General features: G+C 39.9%; 1 protein-coding gene across 1 annotated transcript in view; it reads left to right on the forward strand.

The window, feature by feature from the left end:
- The window catches only part of DNAH11 (dynein axonemal heavy chain 11), a 385020-nt gene that overhangs the window by 183711 nt on the left and 174994 nt on the right, over positions 1–26315 (forward strand). Inside the window, exons 41-45 of the mRNA XM_043462325.1 lie at positions 975–1102; positions 1560–1708; positions 12676–12826; positions 16356–16487; positions 24656–24829. Of these exons, the coding sequence (XP_043318260.1) occupies positions 975–1102; positions 1560–1708; positions 12676–12826; positions 16356–16487; positions 24656–24829 (734 nt within the window). The remainder of the gene's footprint in view (positions 1–974; positions 1103–1559; positions 1709–12675; positions 12827–16355; positions 16488–24655; positions 24830–26315) is intronic.

Below are 26315 nucleotides of genomic sequence, written 5' to 3' on the forward strand. Positions count from 1 at the left end.
ATATCTGGAATGTCGGGTCAAATATCACATCAAAGAAGACCGTCCTGATGACCCTATCAAAGAAGCCAACTTCATCATTATCCTTCCTAATATCATGTACACACTGCTTCCTTAATTGTGGGACAATCAAAATGTACTCTCGTAAGCTTTCTAGCTTTTTTTTTTAAAGACTATGGCAGGAAGGGAATAATAATGTTTACACTGAAAATATGTGGAAGCCTTTCAAATCATTGTCCATTAGAAACATTGCTGACATTTTTGTGAATTATAATGGCAGGTTCTGTTTTGACTGTCACTCATCTTTGCGCAAGATACTTCACAGAAAACAAAACCTTCCACATACATGCCTCAATACAGTTTTTTTTTCACTGTAGTATTATATACTTGAGTTTTGAACACTCAGCAGCTATTAAATATGCCATGTAACATACATAGCAAGAAAGACTGTGAATTTAAAATGTTTTATCTTTACATCTTGTGAGATAATAACGTCTTACAATGCCAGTGAATGAATTTCTCAAAGAAATATATCACACTTCTGAATAGTTTATAATGATCTCTCTTGAAATGTTATGGAAAAACTGATAAAGGTGGAATAAGCTAATATTTGGCCCAAAATAGGTACTGAATATATGTGCATGGAAAAAAAAAAGGATACTGTTTTCACTTGTATAACTACTGAGTTTCATGTACATTGCCTGCTGTAAGTCTCCACAAATGTTCTTCAAGGAAGGCACTTTATTTGATCTTTGGGGTTTCTTGGTGTGAGATGTTAAGCAACCTTCTCATGGAAGTGAAACTTGCCCAGTGATCTCGAGAGCCCAGGTATGGCTCGAAAAGCATTGCTGTTTGCCCACCTGATGAGGTGCAAACTTACTTAAAATAACTTCCAATACAGTTGACACAAATTTATTTTAGAAGTGAACAGCAATCTACCCCATTGTACATTAGGATTGTTTACTCTCAACTTACAGGTCTGTTTTCATCCATTCTGCGAGAACAAGCAAATCTTAGGCATGATGGACCAAAATGGATAGTCCTGGATGGTGATATTGATCCCATGTGGATTGAATCACTAAACACTGTCATGGATGATAACAAGGTGAACTGAAATACTGTTTATCATAAAATGCATGTCTGAGATCTCTATACTTGCATGAGTTTCAAAAGGACAATTTAAAATTGTGATATTTCAGATTCTACATAAAGTTTATTTTTTATGGTATTCATGCCTTTTTATGTAATCAACTGTTAAAACAAAAGTCTTAAATTTAGATACTTACCATAGTTGTTTAAAAGTTGGCAGGAGTAAGGGCATGTTGATGAGTTTGTTCCTCAGGGGGTCAGTGAGCTCCCCTGGAGACCAACTGGTATCTTTATTCAGACTGCATTTCTACCTCGGGCAGTGATCATTTCTAACTTGGGCGGTGAGCTCATATGTAGCCTTCGGCACTTCTCCTGGGGGCGGGGGGAGGACATCCTGCTGTTATGAAAAGCCAGCAGCCTTGCCTTTGCTCCCTGATGAAACGGCCACCTTTGTGCTGTGCTGCCGTGTCCAGGTGCTGACATTGGCCAGCAACGAGCGCATAGCTCTGACTCCCTCTATGAAGCTGCTCTTTGAGATTCATCACTTGAGGACGGCAACCCCAGCTACTGTTTCCAGAGCTGGTATTCTATATGTGAACCCACAAGATTTAGGCTGGAATCCGTGAGTATGGCTTTTTTTTTTTTTTTTAATTGTGGTAAAAGGTACATAATGTCAGATTTACCATTTTAACCGTTTTTAAGAATAGGTCTCAATGGCACTGAGTACATTCACATTGTGGTACAGCCATCATCACCAGTCTCCAGAACCTTTTCCATGCTGCCAAACTGAAACCCCATAGTCACTAAACAGTACCCCTCCCAGCATCCCAGCTCCTTTCTACTGTCCACCTCTATGAATTTGAATACTCTAGGTACTTCTTATAAATTGAGTCATATAATAATTGTCTTTTTGTGATGGGCTTATTTCACTTAGTAAAATGTCTTTTTTTAAGAAAAAAGAATGCACAGAGTTGTTACATTTGTAACTGCTGCATTCAGAAGACACAGTTACTCAGAATTCTCTAGTTTGAATAAATTCTTGCAAAGTATCCCTACTGTAATTTGTGATATGATGCTGTGCCCTAACGTGTATTTTTTTTTTTACTAACAGACAATTTATTATGGCACATCAGCACGATTTCTGTTTAGATTATACACCTCTACATTCTGTTAATCATTAGGTGTGACTGGATTTCTTTTACAGTTATTAAAAACTCTCAAATTTCTAAATCTGCAGAATAAAACTTATTAAAAAAAATGTCTTCGAAGTTTGTTTGTGTTACAGCAGGTGCCAGAATTTCGTTTCTTTTTAAGGCAGAATGGAATAAATACCCAATGGAATATATATCAGTTCAGTTCAGTCGCGCAGTCATGTCTGACTCTTTGCAAACCCATGAACCGCAGCACGCCAGGCCTCCCTGTCCATCACCAACTCCTGGAGTCCACCCAAACCCATGTCCATTGAGTTGGTGATAACATCCAACCACCTCATCCTCTGTCGTCCCCTTCTCCTCCCACTTTCAGTCTTTCCCAGCATCAGGGTCTTTTCAAATGAGTCAGTTCTTCGCATCAGGTGGCCAAAATATTGGAGTTTCAGCTTCAACATCAGTCCTTCCAGGGAACACTCAGGACTGATGTCCTTTAGGATGGACTGGTTGGATCTCCTTGCAGTCCAAGGGAGTCTCAAGAGTCTTCTCCAACACCACAGTTCAAAAGCATCAAATCTTTGGCACTCAGCTTTCTTTATAGTCCAACTCTCACATCCACACATGACTACTGCAAAAACCATAGCCTTGACTAGATAGACCTTTGTTGGCAAAGTAACATCTCTGCTTTTTAATATGCTGTCTAGGTTGGTCATAACTTTCCTTGCAAGGAGTAAGTGTCTCTTAATTTCATGGCAGTAGACACCATCTGCAGTGATTTTGGAGCCCCCCAAAAAATAAAGTCAGCCACTGTTTCCATGTTTTCTCATCTATTTGCCATGAAGTGATGGGACCGAATGCCATGATCTTAGTTTGCTGAATGTTGAGCTTTAAGCCAACTTTTTCACCTCCTCTTCACTTTCATCAAGAGGCCCTTTAGTTCTTCTTTACTTTCTGCCATAATGATGGTGTCATCTGCATATCTCAGGTTATTGATATTTCTTCCAGCAATCTTGATTCCAGCTTGTGCATAATCCAGCTCAGCATTTCTCATGATGTACTCTGCATATAGGTTAAATAAGCAGGGTGACAATATACAGCCTTGATGTACTCCTTTTCCTATTTAGAACCAGTCTGTTGTTCCATGTCCAGTTCTAACTGTTGCTTCCTGACCTGCATACAGATTTCTGAGGAGGCAGGTCAGGTGGTCTGGTATTTCCATCTTTTGAAGACTTTTCCACAGTTTATGGTGATCCACACAGTCAGAGGCTTTGGCAGTCAATAAAGCAGAAATAGATGTTTTTCTGGAACTCTCTTGCTTTTTTGATGATCCAGCAGATGTTGGCAATGTGATCTCTCGTTCCTCTGCCTTTTCTAAATCCAGCTTGAACATCCGGAAATTCACAGTTCACATATTGTTGAAGCCTGACTTGGGAGAATTTACTGTACTAGTGTGTGAGATGAGTGCAATTGTGCAGTAGTTGGAGCATTCTTTGGCATTGCCTTTCTTTGGGATTGGAATGAAAACTGACCTTTTCCAGTCCTATGGCCACTGCTGTATTTTCCAAATTTGCTGACATATCGAGTGCAGCACTTTCACAGCATCATCTCTTAGGATTTGAAATAGCTCAACTGGAATCCATCATCTCCACTAGCTTTGTTCATAGTGATGCTTTCTAAGGCCCACTTGACTTCACATTCCAGGATTTCTGGCTCTAGGTGAGTGATCACACCATCATAATTATCTGGGTTGTGAAGATCTTTTTGTACAGTTCTTCTGTGTATTCTTCCTGCTTCTTCTTAATATCTTCTGCTTCTGTTAGGTCCATACCATTTCTGTCCTTTATTGAGCCTATCTTTGCATGAAATTATCCTTTGTATCTCTAATTTTCTTGAAGAGATCTCTAGTCTTTCTCATTCTATTGTTTTCCTTTATTTCTTTGCATTTATCACTGAGGAAGGCTTTCTTATCCCTCCTTGCTATTCTTTGGAACTCTGGATTCATATGGGTATAGCTTTCCTTTTCTCCTTTGCTTTTTGCTTGTCTTCTTTTCTCAGCTATTTGTAAGGCCTCCTCAGACAGCCATTTTGCTTTTTTGCATTTATTTTTCTTGGGGATGATCTTGATCGCTGTCTCCTGTACAATGTCATGAACCTCCGTCCATAGTTCATCAGGCACTCTGTCTATCAGATCTAATCCCTTAGATCTATTTCTCACTTCCACTGTATAATTGTAAGGAATTTGATTTAGGTCATACCTGAATGGTCTAGTGGTTTTCCCTACTTTCTTCAGTTTAAGTCTGAATTTGGCAATAAGGAGTTCATGATCTGAGCCACAGTCAGCTCCCGGTCTTGTTTTTGCTGACTGTACAGAGCTTCTCCATCTTTGGCTGCAAAGAATATAATCAATCTGATTTCAGTGTTGACCATCTGGTGATGTCCATGTGTAGAGTCTTTTCTTGTGTTGTTGGAAGAGAGTGTTTGGGCCATGCTCAGTAAATCTTTAATCCAATTTTCTGTTGATGAGCGGGGCTGTGTTCCCTCTGTGTTGTTTGGCCTGAGGCCAAACTGTTGACCCACACCTCCACCAGAAACTCCTGAACACTCACAGGCAAGTCTGACTCAGTCTGTTGTGGGGACACTGGTCCTTTCTCCTGGCGTGCACAAGGTTTTGTTTCTACCCTCCAAGAGTCTGTTTCCCTAGGCCTGTAGAAGTTCTGTAATCCAATCCCACTGGCCTCCAAAGTCAAATTCCCTGAGGATTCTCTGTCCCCTTTGCTGGAGCCCCAGGTTGGGAAATCTGTTGTTGGTCCAAGAACTTTCTTAACAATGCGAGAATTTCTTTGGTATAATTGTTCTGCAGTTTGTGGGTCATCTGCTCAGCAGCTCTATGGAAAAGACCCTGATACTGGGAAAGATTGAAGGCAGGAGGAGAAGGGGACGACAGAGGATGAGATGGTTGGATGACATCACTGACTTGATGGACATGAGTTTGAGCAAGCTTTGGGAGTTGGTGATGGACAGGGAGGCCCAGCGTGCTACAGTCCATGGCATCACAAAGCATCAGATACGACTGAGCAAGTGAACTGAACTATTAATCTTAGGTTCTTAGGTGTTAAAAAAAGCTAAAATTGTATTTGACTATTTGAAGAAAATATTACTGATTAAATTTAGTGCTAATTAATTAGGCTCATCTAAAGTAGCACCTTTATGCATTTGTCTTTTTTAGTTGGACATTACCTTGTTCATGCCTTGCACATGTAAAGACATACATTTGTTGACTAAGTGAATAAATAATAAAAGCTCATGTGGAGCACTTAGGTGTAAGTATATCATTTAGTGAGCATATGTGTGTGTGTGTGTGTGTGTGTGTGTGTAATATGCATATGTGAACAGCAGCGATGCTTTGATTTAGAACAGGTCTATTGTGCCCATTGCTTACTTTTCGGATGTGTACACCTATCATCGTTTATCCTGGTGGCCCCTTGTCACCTTCTCTCATATTCCCACGCTGTGCTGCACGTGAACAGTGCTGGTGAGGGTACGCTTCCTGTGTCGGTTATCTTCTCTTTCCCCCTCCACCCTGCTCTGTGCCAGTGGCTGTCCTGTGTGGACCACATCAATACGTCCCTTGCCCTCTGGCTTCTGGTTGGTTTGGCCAATGGGGAGCGCCGACAGGAAATGAGGGGGAGAAAGGAGAGTGAGGTCTCTTCATTCCTCTGGCTCGCTCCCCGTAGGACTACAGCAGGATGGCTGTCCTTCATCAGCATGTGTGCATGTTCAGTCGTGTCTGACTCTTTGTAACCCTATAGACTGTAGCCCACCAGACCCCTCTGTCCATGGAATCCTCCAGGCAAGAATATTAGAGTGGGTTGCCATGCCTTCCTGCAGGGGGTCGTCCCAAACCAGGGATGGAACCAGTGTCTCCTGCGTCTCCTGCATTGCAGGCAGATTCTTTACCCCCTGAACCACCTGAGAAGCCCCTCTTAAATCTCTCCATGAGGTTCTTTACTTCCAGATTCTGGTAGCCCTGTACCTTTCCCAGTAGTCCTTTTATTGATCCTTCTCTATTATCCTAATTCAAGGATGACTTCTGTTCCCTGCCAGACTCCTGACTCATGTACTTCTCCTGGCTACTTTTCTGTGTACTGATTTGTTTGCTGAAAGTCTCATCCTCTAACTCAACAGTCAAGTAGAGCCACACTCAGGTTTCTGTGAAGCTAGGGGAAGGACTGATTTTTAAAGTCTAAGATGGAGAGTTCTTCTTGGACTAACAGCTGCTTTCTCCAGCTAGGATTTTGACTGGCTCCTAGGACATTTCTGTTGATTGGGGGCTAGATGAAGGAGACTCTCCAGTGTCCCTTGACCTTCCCATGCAGAGAGAAGAGGTAGTCCTGGTACCCCACTTCATTCCTGAGACCCCTCACCCCCACTGGTGTGGTCTGATTTCAGTAGTAGATCTCACAGTTCCCAAGGTCTCTAATAAACATAAGGAGTTTGTGCTAACAGAGGCTGTCTAAGTCCCCAGTTAAAGAAGGACTTTTATCTAGTAAGTCAGAGATCATAGGATGGCAGAAGTCACCTGATTTGCATTCTTGAGAAAGTTAAACTCCTCTTTACCATTGGATTTTATTTTTATGGAGGTTTGGTTCTAATTAAGATCAATGGGTAGATTTTCATTTTCATATGTGTGACTAAAGGGTTCATCCAGGTCATTATCCATAATAATGGGCATCTTCTGTACAGGATATTTTTACATTTTTACCTCCTACTACCAGAAAGTTTCAGTGTACTATGAAAAAGTGGGAGGGGTATTTCAATTGGGAGGGGTATTTTTTTACACCATGTTATTAGATACTTTGTTACCTTACTTTAATGTCATAATATTAAAAATGTGATAGCTTTACATGTATTGACTCATTTAATCCCTAATTATCTCTGAGATCAATATAATCATTAATGTAATTTCCAAAACCAGTATCTAAGATCTCAGTTTCCCCCCAACTTTTTAATTTGAAAGTGTTAAAAAATACAAAAAAGTTAAAAAGGTGGTAGGTAGTACATTGTATAACCAAGCAGTCTTTTCCTACAGTTATCAATTTTTACAGTTTTACCCAATTTACTTTCTCTTTGGCTATACATACACTCCTTCTCAAAGGCAGAGAGAGACATAAATTGTCTACTTTTATTTTTGCTGAATTATTTGAAAATGAGTTGGAGACGTTGGCAATTCATTCCTAAGAACTAGAGTGTTTCCTACATGAACATAATTCTGATAAACATACCTAAGAAATTTATCTTTGTTATAATATTATCAAAACAGTGATTTTTCAGAATTTCCAAGCTACTCTGGGAACTTCCTCTGTGGCTTTTTTTTTTAATCCAACATCAAAACAAGGACCATGCATTGCACTTACTTATCTCTGTCTTCTCCTTTAATTTAGACTATCTATCCACCTTTTTCTTTCATGACATTTAGCGTTTTGAAGAGAAGAAGCCAGATATTTCAAAGAATGATATTTGCAAAGTGGTTGCAAAGTTGGGCCTACCTCTCTGTCTCTATGTATTAATATTAAGTGACATTTTTTTAGTAAAAAAAAAAAAAACAACTATTTCTATTCTTCCCTTCTACTCTCTTTCCTTACTTCCTCTCTCTCTCTCTCTCTCTCTCTCTTTCTCTCTTTCTCTCTCTTTCTTCTCTTCCCCCTTCCTTTTTCTTTTTGAGGAGTGTCATTTTCTATTCATGGGTTCTTTTTTTCTCTTAGTTCAGTGGATTATGAATCATTGCCAACAGTATTCTTCTGCATGCTCAATTTGTCCTAAATTTTGCCAGCAGGAGTGCCTTTCATGTTCTTCTGTATTTGCTTTCTAGCTGAGCCAGATGCTTCTGGCTCATCTCAGACTTTCCTTCCCCTACACTCCATTCAGCCATTTCTCTAAGGAGCTGGGAGTGACTGATTTTTGTCTAAGGAGTAGTATTTAGAATCCAAGATAAGATGCTAGAGTGCTCATTGCCACTGGTATGTCATTGCTTCTAGAACATTTAGTGTCCAGAGTTAGGAAATATATTTTCTTAATTCATATGAGGAAACTGATAAGATATTTTGGATAGAGGAGATTATGAAATACTATGTTCCAACTAAGGAATGAATAGAATGCTCTTATTACTTAATCTGCTAAGAACATTTTTTGTGAAAATTCTCTGAGCTATTTAAATGCATAATTTTATGTCCACATTTTACAGATAAGAAGTCAAACAACATCCTTAAAATCATTTCAGTAAGTGACTAGAGAAATCAAATACTATTTTAATTCTGAGTTCTAAGTAAGTTTACTGAAAGAGTCCTACATCTGTTGAGATCTTGAGAGAAATTAGAAGTAAGTTTCTGAAAATTATCATCAATGAGAATTTCTTCTAATAGAAAGGAATAAAGTGCACAGAAAAATAGAGAATACTTAAATTCATTTATAATTATTTAAAGTGAGCATAACTGAAAATGAGATCTACCAAATTATGTATTGCATAGCTTGTACATAATGATAGGAAAAGGCAGGAATATTTCTGAAATTTTGTCTGATTCCTGGAAGATAACTTTTGGGAGCCACAATTTCAGATCATACTTTTCCCTCTATTACTTTAGTTGAAAATGTTTCTTTTAAAAACTTGATTTTATTGAAGTAGAGTTGATTTATAGTGTTGTCTTAGTTTCAGGTGTATAGTTTCAGTTACACACACACATATATATAATAGTTTGCATCTGCCAACCCCAAGCATCCCTCCCACCCTCTTTCCACCTTGGCAACCAGCCCGTTCTCTGTGTCTGTGAGTCTATTTCTGTTTCACAGATAAGTTCACTGATGTCCCATTTTAGATTCCACATGTAGGTGATATCATATGGTATTTGTCTTTATCTTTCTGATTTACTTCACTTAGTATCATAATCTCTAAGGTCCATCCATGTTGCCACAAATGGCATTCTTTCTTTCTTTTTTTTTTTTAACAGTTAAGTACTGTTCATTATGTGTGTGTGTGTGTGTGTATTCACACACTATATCTTCTTTATCCATTCATCTGTGGATGACCTTTTAGGTTGTTTCCATTTCTTGTCTATTGTGAATCATGCTGTTGTGAACATAGGGGTGTGTGTGTGTGTGTGTGTGTGTGTGTGTTTCAAAATTTAGTTTTTTCCTGATATATGCCCAGGAGTGGGATTGATGGATCGTATGGCAATTCTATTTTTAGTTCTTTTGAGGAACCTCCTTATTATTTTCCATGGCGGTTGAACCCATTTGCATTCCCACCAATGATGTAGAAGGGTTCCCTTTTCTCCATATCCTTGCCAACATTTGCTTGTAGACTTTTTAATGATGGCCATTCTGACTGGTGTGAGGTGGTACCTTGCTGTACTTCTGATTTGCATTTCTCTAATAATTTAGTTGAAAATATCATTCTACCTTTGTCTCACTCATTCACTCACCTACATTGGATGAGCTTATTGTCTTCTGTCCCTACAATCCCATCCTTTCATCTTTGGACTCTATTTGTATGTGTAAACATACAGATTCAGTAGTCATCAATGTACACTGTTGATCTGTAGGTCCTTTTCAACTTCTGCTATTTTCTAGGCCACCGTGAATGATAGAAAACCAAAATCTTGCCATGAGGGGCAAACTATAGAGAGCCCTGAATTCCTGTTGTGCTGTATGATGGGATCCCAGTGCCAGACTTAGAGTAATAAATAAATAATGTCTTCAAAAGCCTGAAAACTTTCGCTGCCCTTATAGTTTCTCAACTACAGGGCTGTAGACTTCCTGTGATGTTCCTATAGAAGTGATGTACCTATAAGGCTTCTGGAGAAGGAGGAGGTGCAACACAGCTGCCTATTTGGAACAGATTTGCAAGCACCACTGAGCCAAAGATTCTGTTAGTGACCTAGACATTAGCGTTAAGGTGATGCATTAAAGCATCTGTTGCATTAAGGCAACTATTTCCTGAGGCAGGGGCAGTGATGTGGGTGAACTCATATGTAGGTAAGGAATAAATATATGATGTTTTTACGTGTATGTTGTATGGTAGCAGTGTGTTTCATTTGTCTATGTTCAAATCTAGAGCGTCTTTTAAAAATCATGAGAAAATTTTGCATGAAATGAGGTGAAAGGAATTGCCAATAACACAGACCTATAGCTTCAATTTTTCCATTGCTGAAGATAATTTGCTACTTTTTAATGTTTACTAAATTTTGCAGTAATTTATACATAGTGTTTTCAACTGTCCATATTTAACAATATAGGCGCTTTTTTCCTTAACTTCCAGTGCTGTGTGGTGTGGTTGACTGCTGGCAGAGGTCATTTTGTTTCCTTTTTTGTTTGTTTGCCTCCAATCAGTTTCAACTCTTACCACATCTCCTGGTTTGATTGAATTCACTTTCTTTTTTGTGGACATACTTTGTACAACAGCATCATTTACTCTTGGGCCTGGTGGGCTGTCCCTTTGAGACTTTGGCCAGTGGGGGTCAGTGAAGTAGCTGTTACCTAAGTGCAAAGCCCACTTCCCCTTCTGTGGCTTTCTTGAGGCTGCAGCTCCTGGTTAGCCCTGCACAGCCTTCTGTCCCGACAGAGACCAAAGACACAGGTGGGGAGTTGGGGTAGAATTTCTTAAGCCCAACAGAGCACTGCCTGCCCTGCAGGACACTACTGCCTTTAGGAGATGCGCAGAGAGGCAAAGCCAGGATCTGAACCCAGTTCTCCCAATTCCACCAACTCTGTGCTAATGAGTAGCATTGATTGGAAATTTGTTATATGTCAGTTATTAATATAAGCACTTAATACATGAGAACTCATTTGCTCCTCAGAGCAACCTTAGGAAAAGCATGTCATCATCATCTCCATTGCCAGTTAAGAAATTAGAGGCACAGAGACATTAACTGACCTGCCCAAGGAAACAGAGTTAAAGGATAAAGATCCAGGCAGTCTGACTTAGAGCTCCATCTCCCCAAATAATCTCCCCACCCCCCGCCACCTACCCTACCAAAAAAAGCTCTGGATACTGAAACTTAAGTTCTGCCAGCTTGTGTAGAATAAAAACAGTAGCTAAGGGGTAGGTGTGGCCTTCATTCTGAGTACCTAGCAACCGTACTCCATTATTCCACTGTTCTGTGGCACCCACTGGATGCAACTCGGGGAGCACCAGAAGTGACCTTTCAGTCACCATCATGCAACTGAACTTCAGCTGAAAATCATTCCTTTTTGACCTGAAAAAGTTATAGTAGTTGATAGTTCATAAATCTAGCAGTAGTGTGTAGATAGTTAAATATTTAATACAACTCCATCATGAAGCCTTATGATTATCAGAGGGATAATCTTATCTCTTTGCTGAGATAATCATCTTGCCTTAATTTCTTTTGATATTAAAAATATGCAATCTGATTTGCTTAAAGCAAGGTATAGCTGTCATTGATCTGATTGCACTGTCTCTGGTGGCAGCTACATGGATTTGTGATCACTGTTTCTTATTTGATGAGAACTCTTTAAGCAATTATTTTTCATGTCATATCATACAGTTTCTTTCCAGAGACTACTGTGGGTACAACTAAGTCATGTTTCATTTTATTGACAAACATTATTTTATTAATATGTTAGAAAGATGAATGTAAGTGGTAACATTTTATAAGCTTCAGATTTATACACCTGTACCCAAGGGTGAGATACCATTTTAGAGCCACTTACTGGCTTCCCAGGTGATGCTCTTGACAAAGAATCTGTCTGCCAAGCAGGAGACGAGGGTTTGATCTCTGGGTCAGGAAGATCCCCTGGAGTAGGAAATGGCACCCCACTCCATTATTCTTGCCTGGAAAATTCTGTGGGCAGAGGAGCCTGGCGGGCTACAGTCCATGGAGCCACAGACGGTTGGACGCAACTGAGCACACACACGTAGGAACCACATTATCAGCTATCAGGTTAGAGTTACGTTCAATCCAGTGAACAAGGAGGGACTTGGAAATAGTCCCTATGAAATTTTTGCCTTTTTACTTGTAACTGATTTTTCATTACTAAAAAATCGACGCCAATTTTAATCAAGAAAAACCCCAAGCTGTTTTCATAAATGAAGCCTACCCTCTGAAAATAGTTTCAGTGCTCTAGGAAATGACAAACTCTACTTCCTTATAAATGCTCGGTAATGGCCTACTTATCCTCTATTATGTTGGGTTTCTAAGTGCTGTTAGTAGTTTCTTTTACATTCTTTTCATTTGGGTAAAATGGCCATTAAAACAAGTGTATAAAGGGTCATTTTAAAATATTTGCCATTTGAGAAATAGAATGAACCCACTCAACGTGTCCCTGAAGTACTGGACCAAGCTGTGTTGGAGGGGGAAGCTTTGAGTACGTGCATTTCTGCTTTTCAAGCCTGGTGCTCAATTAAAAGCCTTTCTGTGTTCTTTTTCAGGTATGTGGCCAGTTGGATAGACAGAAGGCGGCATCAGTCAGAAAAGGCCAATTTAACGATTCTTTTTGATAAATACGTTCCTGCATGCTTAGATAAGCTGAGAACAAGCTTTAAAACTATCACTTCAATTCCAGAGAGCAGCCTGGTGCAGGTTTGTCTTGGGTCACTCTATTTCACACACTAGTCCTGATTTGATTTGATCAAAATAGAAGTTCTTGCTTGTTGAAAATCATGGAGTGGTTTCTGGAAGGATTAGGTTGCTCCACACACTCCCAGCCCCCATGTTCCCCGGTGCTTTTGGCAACCCTCTATCACATGCCTGTCACGTGCCTTGACCATTTGGGTTTGCGGTCTGTTTCTCTCACTAGACTGTGAACTAGAGGCCTGGAGCCACCTTTTATCACTTGTATATCTCCAGAGATTTCCATAATGCCAAGCACATAGTAGGTGCCAAACATATTATTGAATCATTGTGTTTTTCCCAAATATATTTGCATGAAATAAGAGCAGGGTTGTAACAGCTTCATTTATTTTTCTGTTTCCTAAGCAACTGGCCCAAAGAAGGTGCTCAGTGTATTTTTTGAAAACCGTAAATTCATGCAATTAAAGATGTTGACCAGTGAGTAAGAGAAAGCTACTGAACATCACCTGGACAACCAACCCCTACCCTACCTGGCCTGACAGACCTCCCATTCCTTCCTCCCTTTCTTTACTCCCCACTCCCAAGAATAGTCCTCAAGTCAGGTCAATCTAGATGAAGGGTTCATAATATTTCAGGGATAGGTTTTTTTCCTGATCCATATTGTCAGACAGCTGGTAAGAGTGAAGAGTATGTATGACACATTGTCATGACAGCAAATGAAAATAATGCATGGCACACAGAAATGAAGGTTGTGATCTTAATCTCAGTGTGAGAAAAACTATCCCCCAGCCTTGACAAGTATAAAACTTCATGAAAGGTTTACAATTAGAAACCTTTATTTGTTTCTCTTTAGGAGCAAAATTGGTTTTGAAGTACTTTGTTACTGTGAAGTTACTATGGTACAGAATTTGTTTGAAGCTAAATTAGAAAGTCACAAGCATAAGAAGAGAAAGTTCAGGTTTTTGGGTAATTCGCACACCAATTAAGTAAACGATAGTCTTCACCAGTAATTATCTGAGGTATAATTTATTTCTGAAAGCAGGTCTGAATTTATTCATAATGAATTAATTATGTGGTTAGCCTAATTAGACTTCCTCTGGTGTAATACTTGTAAAAAGCAAGTATCGTGTTCTTTCTCAAGTTGACTTGTGTATTTGTGTTTCTCTGTGGTGTGAACTTTTTCATTTAATAGTAGTGTGAAAATAGGTCAGTAGGAATTAATATGATTTTTGCTCTCACTTCCTCTTTTTGTAGTATTCAGAAATGGCACTGTATCCTTAACTCCTTTCTGGCTGCTATTGCATAAAGTCATCTCTTTGCTGTGACTGCTTATAAGGAAAAAAATTAGAGACAAAAATGAGTGTACAAGAGAATTGCTTAAAGATTTTTTTTTTTTTTTTTTTACTGTAATTGAGTTGAGGAGGGCATGGCAACCCACTCCAGTGTTCTTGCCTGGAGAATCCCCATGGACAGGGGAGCCTGGCAGGGTTTCCCTGGTGGCTCAGATGGTAAAGAATCTGTGTGCTATGCAGGAGACCCAGGTTCAATCTCTAGGTCAGGAAGATCCTCTGGAGAAGGAAATGGCAACCCATTCCAGTGTTCTTGCCTGGAGAATTCCATGGACAGAGGAGTCTGGCAGGCTACAATCCATGGGGTCACAAAGAGTTGGACATGACTGAGCAATTAACACACACACACACCCTGTGCTATACATTAGGACCTTATTGTTTATCCATTCCACATATACTAGTTTGCATCTGCTAATCCTAAACTCCAGTCTGTCCCTCTCACTGCCCCTTCGCCTTGGCAACCACAAGTCTGCCCTCTATGTCCGTGAATCTGTCTCTACTTCATAGATAAGTTCATGTGTGTAGTATTTTAGATTCCACATGTAAGTGATATCATATGTTTGCCTTTCTTTGTCTAATTTCACTTAGTATAATAATCTCTAAGTCCATCCATGTAGTTGTAAATGGTATTATTTCATACTTTTAAAAGGCCACTTTAAGAAATTAATATACTGTGTTTTCCAGTATATGAAACTTTCTTGCTTTGCATTTGTTAAGGTGTTTTAACTCTTTCAGAATATACACCAAAAGTGTGATTATATTAATTGCTGATGCAGAGCTTAAACTGTTTTCCAAGTACTGTATTTGGGAGAAAATAGAAAAATCGTACCTGTTATGAGCATGTTCAAATCAGTGGATGGTATTTTGACACCATTCAGTCCTTTTCATTTTGATTTTAACAGTTGCTTAGACCAGCATGGCTTCTACTCAGGAACAGCAAAGCCTCAGAGTTTTATATTGTTTTTCTTGACAACAAATTGGTGAATTTTATTTGATTAGAAGATTATTTTAAAGTAGCAAACATGGCACAATATAAAATAATGGAGATCAAGAGAGAGATTGAGAAAATGACAGGTTGTAAAGCAACTATCCTCCAATAAAGTTTTTTTTTTTTCTAATGAAAATGTGACAGGTGCTCAACTAATTAAATTTTCAAAAACACTTCCAAATTATGCCAGGACCAATTTTCCATATTACCATTTTCCCTGCCTCTCAGGATTGGGAGGGAGAGACACACACGACTTGCTTTGTTACAGCTTTCACTGCTCTGTGCGTGATATTGATAAACATCTACCACTGCCTCCGAAAACTGGGGGAAGGGTCTCATGAGTTTTGAGGGTCTATGGCAGTGCTAATTCCTGACAACCATTTTTGTGCTAGCTGAAAAGCATGTTCATTATGGTTATCTTACACAAGAAAGGCCTTAGCGGCAGGCATGTTCCCTTTGTTACTGACCTAATTGCCCTGGACATGGAGTGAATTTCAGACCAGTGGAGCCCTTTCACATGGAGGATCTGAAGAGCAAGTTCCTGAATAGCATTTCTTCCCAAGTTAGATTTAGTCTCACGTCCAAAAAATGCCACAAGCTAAGGGCAGCCAGTCTGACTTTCTAAATTTATGACAACAGGTGGGGGAAACAGCTGCCAGAGAATGAAGGGAAAGTGGGTTATCTAAATGTCTACTCGAGGGCAGTAGTTACACATCCTTTCCACCTAGTGCCTTCGTCCCCAGTGATGTTGTAGGGCACCACATGCTGGAGAGAAAAATGCCTTTAGTTTGTCTTTAAGTGAAAAAGTGGGTTACAGAGTCCTGCGTATGGAAGGACTCACTATTTGTTAAAAAAAGACAGCACAGCTGTATCCCCCTTGTTTTTTTTTTATGTGTACTTCTCTTTATAATAGTGATTACTAATTGAAGAACTTATGATAATAGGGTTTTTTTTTTTGATAGTTTGTTGTTACATAGAAGATAAGTTTGGTTGAAAGTGGCCAAGGTTGTCCACTGCCAACTCAGAAACCCAAGGCAGTCATTTGTGTGTCTCAGGATAGCACATTACAGAGCTGGGAAAAATCATAAAATCTCTTAAGGGTACAGAGGATTTATTCCTAAGTCCTGTGAACTTTCTTCACTGTTATTAAAAAAAAAAACAAACTGTTGCCCTGAAAGAATGGCTTTTTGTTTTTCTTTAGACTGTTTGTACTCTTCTGGAATGTTTATTGACTCCTGAAAATGTACCTTCTGACAGCCCAAAGGAAGTTTATGAGGTCTATTTTGTCTTTGCTTGTATCTGGGCGTTCGGAGGCACTCTGCTACAAGATCAGGTATGTATAGAAATAGTTTACAGAACCAGTTTTATTTGGAGAAAAATATGATTATATGTGATCCCTGTGAGTTTGGGGGTTCTTGGGTATGTAATTATCATAAAGCTACCCTACTAGCCCTGTTCACTCCTAAGCCTGTACGTTGTCAGGCAAGCTCACTCAGGCTGGTGGTGCTATCCTTGGCTGACAAGGCCAGGTCCATAGTCTTCCACCAGATCTCTCTTTTGAGCTCAAGTTTCCATGTCAACGCCAGCAGTGTCTCAGTGCTCCTGAGACGAGGTACTTCATCTGCCCCTCACGTGTCTGCCCTTCCTCTTTCACCTTTTCCTCAGTGATACATTTCTCCCAGTTGCTCTGGTTAAAAACCTGGGAGACATCATTCTTACATCTACATCCTATGAGCATCAGCTCCTTTCAGATAGAAAGTAGCTGTCATATCTGTCCCCTTATCTGTATCCCTACAGCCTTAATTCAGGAGTGTATCAGCTTTAGCTTGCTGTGAGCTATCACATTGTTTTGGCTCAGGCTGCTGTAACAAAATATCATGCTCTGGCTGTCTTAAACAGCAGAGATTTACTTTCTCTCAGTTCTGGAGGCTGTGAATCCAAGGTCAAGGTGCCAGCATGGTCAAGTTCTGGTGAGGAGCATCTTCATGCCTTGCAGACAGATGCCTTTTTCTGTGTCTTCACGTGGCAGAAAGAAAGATAAAATGCTTTTTTGAGTCTTTTCTTGTAAAGGCACTAATCCCGATATGAGGGACCCACCCTCAGGCCTTCATCTCAATATAAATACCTCCCAAAGGGCCCATCTCCAAATACTACCACTTTGGGGACTAAGGCTGCAGCATTTGATGTTGGTGAGGCGACAGTTCAATCCGTAGCACATAATAGCCTGCTCATTGGTTTCCAGATCTCTACTCCTCTTAATTCTGCCTAGCCTCACACATTCCCTAGGGTAGTCCTCAAGAGCTATAATCAACCCCAGGCTGCTTCCTTTCTGCTGTCCTTTCCTTTGGCCTAAAGCGAGGCTATCACGCCTATACAACATTCCTAGCATGGTCTGTGACTTCTGATTTCTTTTCAGTAAACACTTAAGAACTTGCATAGACACATGCACACACTCACACACACACACGCACACACACATTGCTTAGACTTGTCAAAGTACAAAGTGGGAGTTTTTCACCTTTAGAAATTTACACATCTAATCCCTTCTTTCGGAGAAGGCAATGGCACCCCACTCCAGTACTCTTGCCTGGAAAATCCCGTGGGCAGAGGAGCCTGGTGGGCTGCAGTCCGTAGGGTCACAAAGAGTCGGACATGACTGAGCGACTTCACTTTTACTTTTCACTTTCATGCACTGGAGAAGGAAATGGCAACCCACTTCAGTGTTCTTGCCTGGAGAATCCCAGGGACAGGGCAGCCTGGTGGGCTACCATCTATATGGTCGCACAGAGTCGGACACGACTGAAGCAACTTAGCAGCAGCAGCGGCAGCAATCCCTTCTTTGCACATCTGTGAATAGATTTTCTCATGTCATCTTTGCAGTAATTCAAGGTATCATCACTATGCAGGTAAAGTAAAAGTCAGGCAAAGTAACTTGACTGACAGCAGATGACAATATCTGGGTTCCCACTTACGTATGTCTGTCTCCAAGGGCCATCCGTGGTGCCTCAGGATCTCTCAGGGCCATAAGTGCTTCTTTGGGTACCCCTTTAATCTTTGAGTTAAAAATAGATGGCATAAGTCTTCCAGGCTTCCCTAAAATATTTCCAGTTGTAAGTATTGCTGTTGTTCAGTCACTCAGTCATTTGACTCTTTGCTACCCCATGGACTGCAGCATGCCAGGCCTCCCTCTCCTTTACCACCTCCCAGAGTCTGCTTATACTCATGTCCATTGAATCAGTGATGCCATCCAACCATCTCATCATCTGTTACCGCCCGCTCATCCTGCCTTCAGTCTTTTCCAACATCAGGGTCTTTTCCAGTGAGTTAGTACATCCCACCAGGTGGCCAAAGTATTGGGAGTTTCAGCTTCAGCATCAGTCCCTCCAATGAATATTCAGAGTTGATTTCCTTTGGGATTGACTGGTTGTATCTCCTTGTAGTCCAAGGAACTCTCAAGAGTCTTCTCCAGCACCAGAGTTCAAAGGAATCAATTTTTTGGCTCTTGGTCTTCTTTATGGTCCAACTCTCACATCCATATATGACTACTGGAAAAATCAAAGCTTTGACTAGATGAACCTTTGTAGGCAAAGTAATGTCTCTACTTTTTAATATGCTGTCTAGGCTATTCATAGCTTTTCTTGCAAGGGGCAAATGTCTTTTAACTTTATGGCTGCAGTCACCATTCACAGTGATTGTGGAGGACAAGAAAATAAAGTTTGTCACTGTTTCCATTTTTTCCCCATCTATTTACCATGAAGTGATGGACCAGATGCCATGATCTTAGCTTTTTAAATGTTGAGTTTTAATTCAGCTTTTTCACTGTCCTGTTTCACCTTCATCAATAGACTCTTTAGTTCTTCTTTGCTTTCTGCAAAGAAGCAGATGGACGACATCCTAAGGATGTCATAAGCAGACATCATAAGGATGATGTTATCTGCATATCTGAGATTATTGATATTTCTCCCAGAAATCTTGATTCCAGCTTGTGCTTCATCCAGCCCAGCATTTTGCATGATGTCCTCTGCATATAAGTTAAATAATCAGGGTGAAGATATATAGCCTTGGTGTACTCTTTTCCCAATTTTGAACCAGTCCATTGTTCCATGACCAGTTCTAACTGTTGCTTCTTGAGCTGCGTACAGGTTTCTAAGGAGGTAGGTATGGTGGTCTGGTATTCCCATAAGAATTTTCCACAGTTGTTGTGATCCACACAGTCAAAGGCTTTAGCATAGTCAATGAAGCAGAAGTAGATGTTTTGCTGAAATTCCCTTGCTTTTTCTAATGATCCTACAGATGTTGGCAATTTAATTTCTGGTTCCTCTACCTTTTTAAAATTCAGCTTGTACATCTGGAAGTTCTCGGTTCACGTACTGTTGAAGCCTAGCCATTGTAGGATTCTGAGCATTAGTTTGCTAGCATGTGAAATGAGCGCAATTGTATGATAGTTTGAACATTCTTTGTCGTCCTTCTTTGGGATTGGAATGCAAACTGACCTTTTCCAATCCTGTGGCCACTGCTGGCTTTTCCAAATGTGCTGACATATTGAGTGCAGCACTGTAACAGCATCATCTTTTAGAATTTAAAATAGCTCAGCTGGAATTCTGTCACCTCCAATAACTTTGTTCATAGTGAAGCTTCCTAAGGCCCACTTGACTTCATGTTCCAGAATATCTGGCTCTAGGTGAGTAACCACACCATTGTGGTTGTCCAAGTCTTTAAGACCTTTTTTGTACAGTTCTGTGTATTCTTGCCACCTCTTCCTAATGTCTTCTGCTTCTGTTAAGTCCATACTGTGTCTGTCCTTTATTGTGCCCATCTTCACATGAAATTTTGCCTTGGTATCTCTAATTTTCTTAAAGATATCTCTGGTCTTTTCCATTCTGTTGTTTTCCTGTATTTCTTTGCACTGATCACTGAGGAAGGCTTTCTTATCTCTCCTTGTTATTCTTTGGAACTCTGCATTCACATGGGTATATCTTTCCTTTTTTCCGTTGCCTTTTGCTTCTCTCCTTTTCTAAGCTATTTGTAAGGTCTCCTCAGACAATGATTTTGCCTTTTTGCATTTTTCTTGGGGATGGTTTTGATCATCACCTCCTATACAGTGTTATGAACCTCCACGCATAGTTCTTCAGGCGCTCTTTGTAAGATCTAATCCCTTGAAAATATTTATCACTTCCACTGTATAATCATAAGGGATTTGATTTAGGTCATACCTAAATGGCCTAGTGGTCTGAATTTTGCAATAAGGAGTTCATGATCTGAGCCACACACAGCTCCTGGTCTTGCTTTTGCTGACTGTGTAGAGCTTCTCCATCTTCGGCTACAAAGAATATAACCAATCTGATTTCAGTATTGATGTAATATTAACAATATTAAGTATTGTGTAATTGACATTACACATGGTAATGTCCATGTGTAGAGGTGTCACTGTGTTGTTGGAAGAGGGTGTTTGCTATGACCAGTGCATTCTCTTGGCAAAACTCTGTTAGCCTTTGCCCTGCTTCATCTTGTACTCCAAGGCTAAACTTGCCTGTTACTCTAAATATCTCTTGACATCATACTTTTTCATTCCAGCCCTCTATGATGAAAAGGACATTTTTTTTTTACAGTTAGTTCTAGAATGTCTTGTAGATCTTCAGAGAACTGTTCAACTTCATCTTCTTCAGCATTACTGGTTGGGGCATAGACTTATATTACTGTGATGTTGAATCGTTTGCCTTGGAAACAAACTGAGATTATTCTGTCATTTTTGAAGTCACATTTCAGAGTGTTTTGTTGACCATGAGGGCTACTCCATTTCTTCTAAGGGATTCTTGTCCACAGTAGTAGATATAATGGTCATCTGAATTAAACTCACCCATTTCTGTCCATTTTATTTCACTGATTTCTAGAATGTCAATGTTCACTCTTGCCATCTCCTGTTTGGCTACTTCCAATTTACCATGATTCATGCACCTGATATTCCAGGTTCCTATGCAATATTGTTCTTTACAATATTTTAGTTTTACCTCCAGTCACATCCACAACTGGGTATTGTTTCCCCTTTGCTTCTGCCTCTTCATTTCTTCTGAAGCTTTTTCTCCGCTCTTCTCCAGTAGCATGTTGGACACTTACCAGCTTGGAGAATTCATCTTTCAGTGTCCTATCTTTTTACCTTTCCTTGCTGTTCATGGGGTTCTCAACGTAAGAATGCTGAAGTGGTTTGCCATTCCCTTCTCCAGTGGACCATGTTTGGGAATTAAAACTGGAAGGTATTATAGCCAAGAGTGACTCAAATTTGTTGGTTTAGTCACAGTAGGTTCTAAAATCCATGGTTGCTATGACCTCTGGGCCAGTTCTGCTACTTGTCACTAAGTTACTGTACTTTATATCTGTAAATGAATTTGGCATTCACTTGGCCGCCTAAGTCTCATTTTGACCCTTCTCAGAACCCACATTTCTTCAGTAATCTCCAAGTGCTTTTTCTAAAGAATAATAGCCTCTCTTGCCCAAGTTAAGAGTGTTGTGTGGCTTCACATGGTTTATCTCAAAGGCAAAATTTACACATATGGATTCCTCTCCATGGAGGCCACATGCAGAGTATTCATGTCTACCCCAAAACATCATGACTTTTGTCTTTTTTCCAATGTTCTCCACAGAGTGTTTCCTTTTCCAAGGCTGTACAACCAAGTAAAATTGCATGAGAAGGATGTTGACAGCTGAGATTTTTCTGCTTCTCATCATGACGGCTCACCTTCCTCCCAACTTGACCCTCTTTTCATCTTTGCAATTTCCAGACTTGGCAGCCTTCCAAGACAGCTAGTCAAACCAGGAGCTGAGCATCACATGGTCCCTTTCCTGTCCCAGATACTCTCCCCAATTAGTATTCGACATCATCTTTAAATTTTCAAAAGTGCTTTAACTACGCAGCATTCAAATGAGAGATTATTAAGTTGGAAACATGAATGAAGCAGATCCAAGAAATAGTCTCAGGAATAGCCATTTAGTCATCAGATTTGGGTGCCTACTCTGAATATGTCTAATATGCCTAATATGTCAGGGAAAGAGTTTAGGGCTTCTAATAGGCTAGCTTGTTGAATCTTAAAAAAAAATATATATATATATATATATATATATATATATATCCTGTTCATATAGTTATAGCTATTCTTCTTTTACAAAAAAGGAACTGAAACTTAGATAAGTTAGCCTCCTTGGAGACACATGGCTAACCAATGTCTGAGGCAAGTTCAGACTGCAGCTGACTGACTCAGACCTGTGTTCTTAACCCCGGCTGTTGCAAACACCTTCCAAAATTGGTCCCAGTCATCCCTCCCTGAGCCTCCTATAAACAGCTGCTATCATTCCCCACTTGACTTCTGAAGTAAATCTCCTCACCGGTCTTTCTGCTTCTGTACTTGTCCCATCATCCATTATGTGCTCAGCAGCCAGAATGGTTTCTTTAATGTAAATTGGATTATATGATACACTCCAGAATTTACAGCACTTTAATAAATTCCTATTGCTTTTAAGATAAAATTTTAAAATTTCATTTACAAGGCCTTTGGCTTTGGCCCAGACTCTCTCTCCCCTCCAGCTGCACTGGCCAGTTTCTGGAATGCAGGTTCTTTCATATGATAAGATCTGTGCACTTGTTGACTTCTTCCTGGAATGTTCTGCTCCCTAATTGGTGCCTGTTCTCAGAGATGGTTCCCTGCACATCCAGTTAAAATAGATGCCCTCATTTCTCTCCCTTCCAGCAAAGTTGGCTTTCAAGATATCAATTTATTTATTTCTGTGCTCATAGACATCACCTCTGCTTCCACCATACTTCCCCTTCATTTCCCCCATAATCTCTGTGAGGGCAGAAACCCTGTTTGTTTTCCTCCCCACTATGAGAACAAATGCATTTTAGTGAGTGAATGAATGATCAAAGATTTGTCATCAAAATGACTCTGCTGACATGGTTTAAGTGAAGCAAATTTTATTGTAAAGTAGAAATCTCATGTGCATCCTGCAAACAAAAAATGGTACCAGATAAGGAATATTTTTTGAATGAACTTGGTTTCTGACCAACTTCTATAGGATGATTAAAAAGAAAATATCCTGCGACACCAATCTGAAGATAACTGAAAAGGATATAAATAATGTGAGTAGTGGTCTGTAGGAATATGAGCTCCCCTTGTTGGGAAGGTTGGCGGGATCAGCTCTCCCTGCTAAGGCTGACCACACCTCTCAGCCCTAACCACACCCTCCTACCCTCCAACCATCCTATCCATCTCTACTCATGTGTCTGATCAGCCTCACACAGAAAGTGGGCCGTAGTCCATGGACATAAGGACACCAAAGTAAAAGTAACTTTAAGAATTTCCCTGGAGCAAAATGGGAGTTAAAGTTTTAGATACATGTAAGATTGGTGGTGACGGGAGTTGGTGATGGACAGGGAGGCCTGGCGTGCTGCGATTCATGGGGTTGCAAAGAGTTGGACACGACTGAGCGACTGAACTGAACTGAAGGTTGGTGAATGTGGTGAAGACACACAGTGTTTTTAAAGTGCTCCGAAGCTTTGTCAGTTCATCCCGTAGGAGGGGTTGTTAGTTGCTAGTACACAGTTGGAATTTCCCCATCTCCATTTTCTAACCTCTAACCTAGCAGCAAAGGGCTTGTACCTGCCGTCTTATAAAAACAAGCACCTTCTAGCAAGGAGAACGTGTTTCCTACTCCGTTATCTTTTCTGGAAGATTCTCTTACAGGACAGGAATCTGTGGAGTTTCAGCTCAACTACTCAGTTGTGCTGTGCTAGAAAACCAAGTCCGTTCTTTCCGTTCTCTCATGGCAGAGCTTCTCAGATTTCAAATTTCAGAGACCAACAAAATTTCATTAATGATTTGAAGGAATGAAATAGGGTTACCAACTGTTTGTTTTTCTAAATAAGGGTGTTTATTTTTAAATGACCATTTATTATCACCACAGCTTTATAAAGGAAAGGATATTTTTAACACCAAAAGTTCTAGGAAGGCTATAAGCTCAAATAAAGAACAGTGTCTAAGTCAGTAATGTTACTAATTTCTTGAAGTATTCATTTGTTCCTACTTTCCCCATTTTACTATCAACTGAGCGAAACATTGGTAGAAATAAACACTAGTGTTTGCTAACCACTATCTTATAGCAGGGTGACTTGTGTGATAGCTTGTTATTAAACTGAATAACCTCAGAGTCATCTAAGGTTCACCTAAACTTACCTTGCTTTTTTTTTTAACCTTGCTTTTTAAGTTAATAATTACTGCCGAAAATTTGTACCTGATGGACGTATGGCAGTTATAGCTTTCAGCCTCAATGGTATTGTCACTCATTATAACTTCCTTCTAGTTATTTATTTTTCTTTTGTCAGTTATTCAGTCCTGTTTGTAATTATGAACTATTTGCTGAAAACACTGTGTGATCAGCTGCACTTGCAGTGGCTTTGTATGTGTTCAAAATTACCTGTAAGTCTGCAATAAGAATTTCTCTTGTTCTCCTTAGCTTTCTGGTTGTCAAGCTGAATTCAGTCAGTGGTGGCATAAAGAGATGAAAGCAGTGAAGTTTCCATCCCAGGGAACAATTTTTGATTATTATCTGGACCACAGAAGTAAGAAATTTTTGCCTTGGGCTGAAAAAATCCCCGAATTTACTATGGATCCAGAAATACCTTTGCAGGTAGGTGTGGGGGACACAGTGATCTTCAACCACGTGATGCTGGCTTGAGCCTCGTTTGTTTTTACGAAGTCTTAGTTTTCCTGCCTGATAGATGAATTCCTGTTGGTATGGTCAGCATATAACATATTTCCTTGGAAAGAAGAATCTGTTATAGGAACGACTGGGAAGATGATTATATTTCTACAGTTTCTTTTTTTCATTTCAACTTAATTCTGTGGTAACAGCTTTCTTTAGATTTTCCTAGAAATTGTGTGATTTTATAAAAATTGGAGGCATGTTTTTATTAGTTCAGTGAGGTTCAGCGAGTCTTATTTCTGACCTTATTCTGCATTTCTTAAGCTGTACTTTTCACATAGAACTTGTTTCCTTTACCCCTGAAGCCATAAAAGGAATGTCTCATCTTCCTATTCAAAGATGTATATCTCAATTTCACAGGGCAACTCACAAATGGAAGTGAATCTTTATTGTTTTTTTTAACTGTTTCTTTTTATAAATTGTCCTACATTTTTTATATATCAAGTTATCTTTTATCCATTTTCTAATTCTTCAATCTGTTTTGCTTTTCATTATATTTCTTTCTCAAAATCACCTCATATTGATTGGCTTTGGAACTTCTTATTTCAAGTCGTGCCCTATAAAATGCACATAGGTGATTGCCACACTAATAACGAGGCAGTTATTGTGAAATAAAACAAAATGCGATGTATGAGTTTCCTGGAATTGAACAGGGAACAAAGTACCACAGACGTGGTAGCTTCAACAACAGAAATGTGTTGTCTCACAGTTTTGGAGGCTAGAAGCTGAAAATAGAGGTGTTAACAGGGTCAGTTCCTTCTGAGGAATCTCTCCTAGATTCTGGAGGTTCACTGGCAATCTTGGTCCTTGCTTTGAGGCGGCATTGGTCAGATCTTCACGTGATGGCATTTTCCCATGTGTATTCTGTGTATTCACATTTTCCTTTCTACCAGTCACTTTGACTTTGGGGCCCACTCTGCTTGTATCAGCATGCTTAAGACACCCTAACAAACTGCCATAGGGTGAGTGGCTTAAACGTCAGAAATTAATTTTTCTCACAGCCTGAGAGGCTGAGATTTGCTTTTCCCTGAGTCCTCTGTCCTTGGCTTGTAGATGGTCCCCTCTTGCTGTGTCCCCCTATGATCCTTCCTGTGTGGACACACATTCCCTGCACACCATCTTGAAGTGTGTTCAAAATTTCCTCCTTGGGCGAGAACACCAGTCAGATTGGATTAGGTCCCATGCTCAGCCTCACTTAATCATCTCTTTAAAGACCTTCTCTCCAGATACAGTCACATCTTCTAATTCCCTGTTAGAAAGGACTGTTACTAGCCTTTTTATATATGGAGAGATGGAGTACTTAGACATCAGCTAACATGTGTATGGTCCGTGCTCTGAAGAGCATTCTGTGCAGTAGGTAAGACAGGACTCAGGCTCTAGACAGATTTGGGTTTAAATCCAAGTACCACCA

The sequence above is a fragment of the Cervus canadensis genome, chromosome 3 (assembly GCF_019320065.1).
Source record: "Cervus canadensis isolate Bull #8, Minnesota chromosome 3, ASM1932006v1, whole genome shotgun sequence".
Classification (NCBI taxonomy): Eukaryota; Metazoa; Chordata; class Mammalia; order Artiodactyla; family Cervidae; genus Cervus; species Cervus canadensis.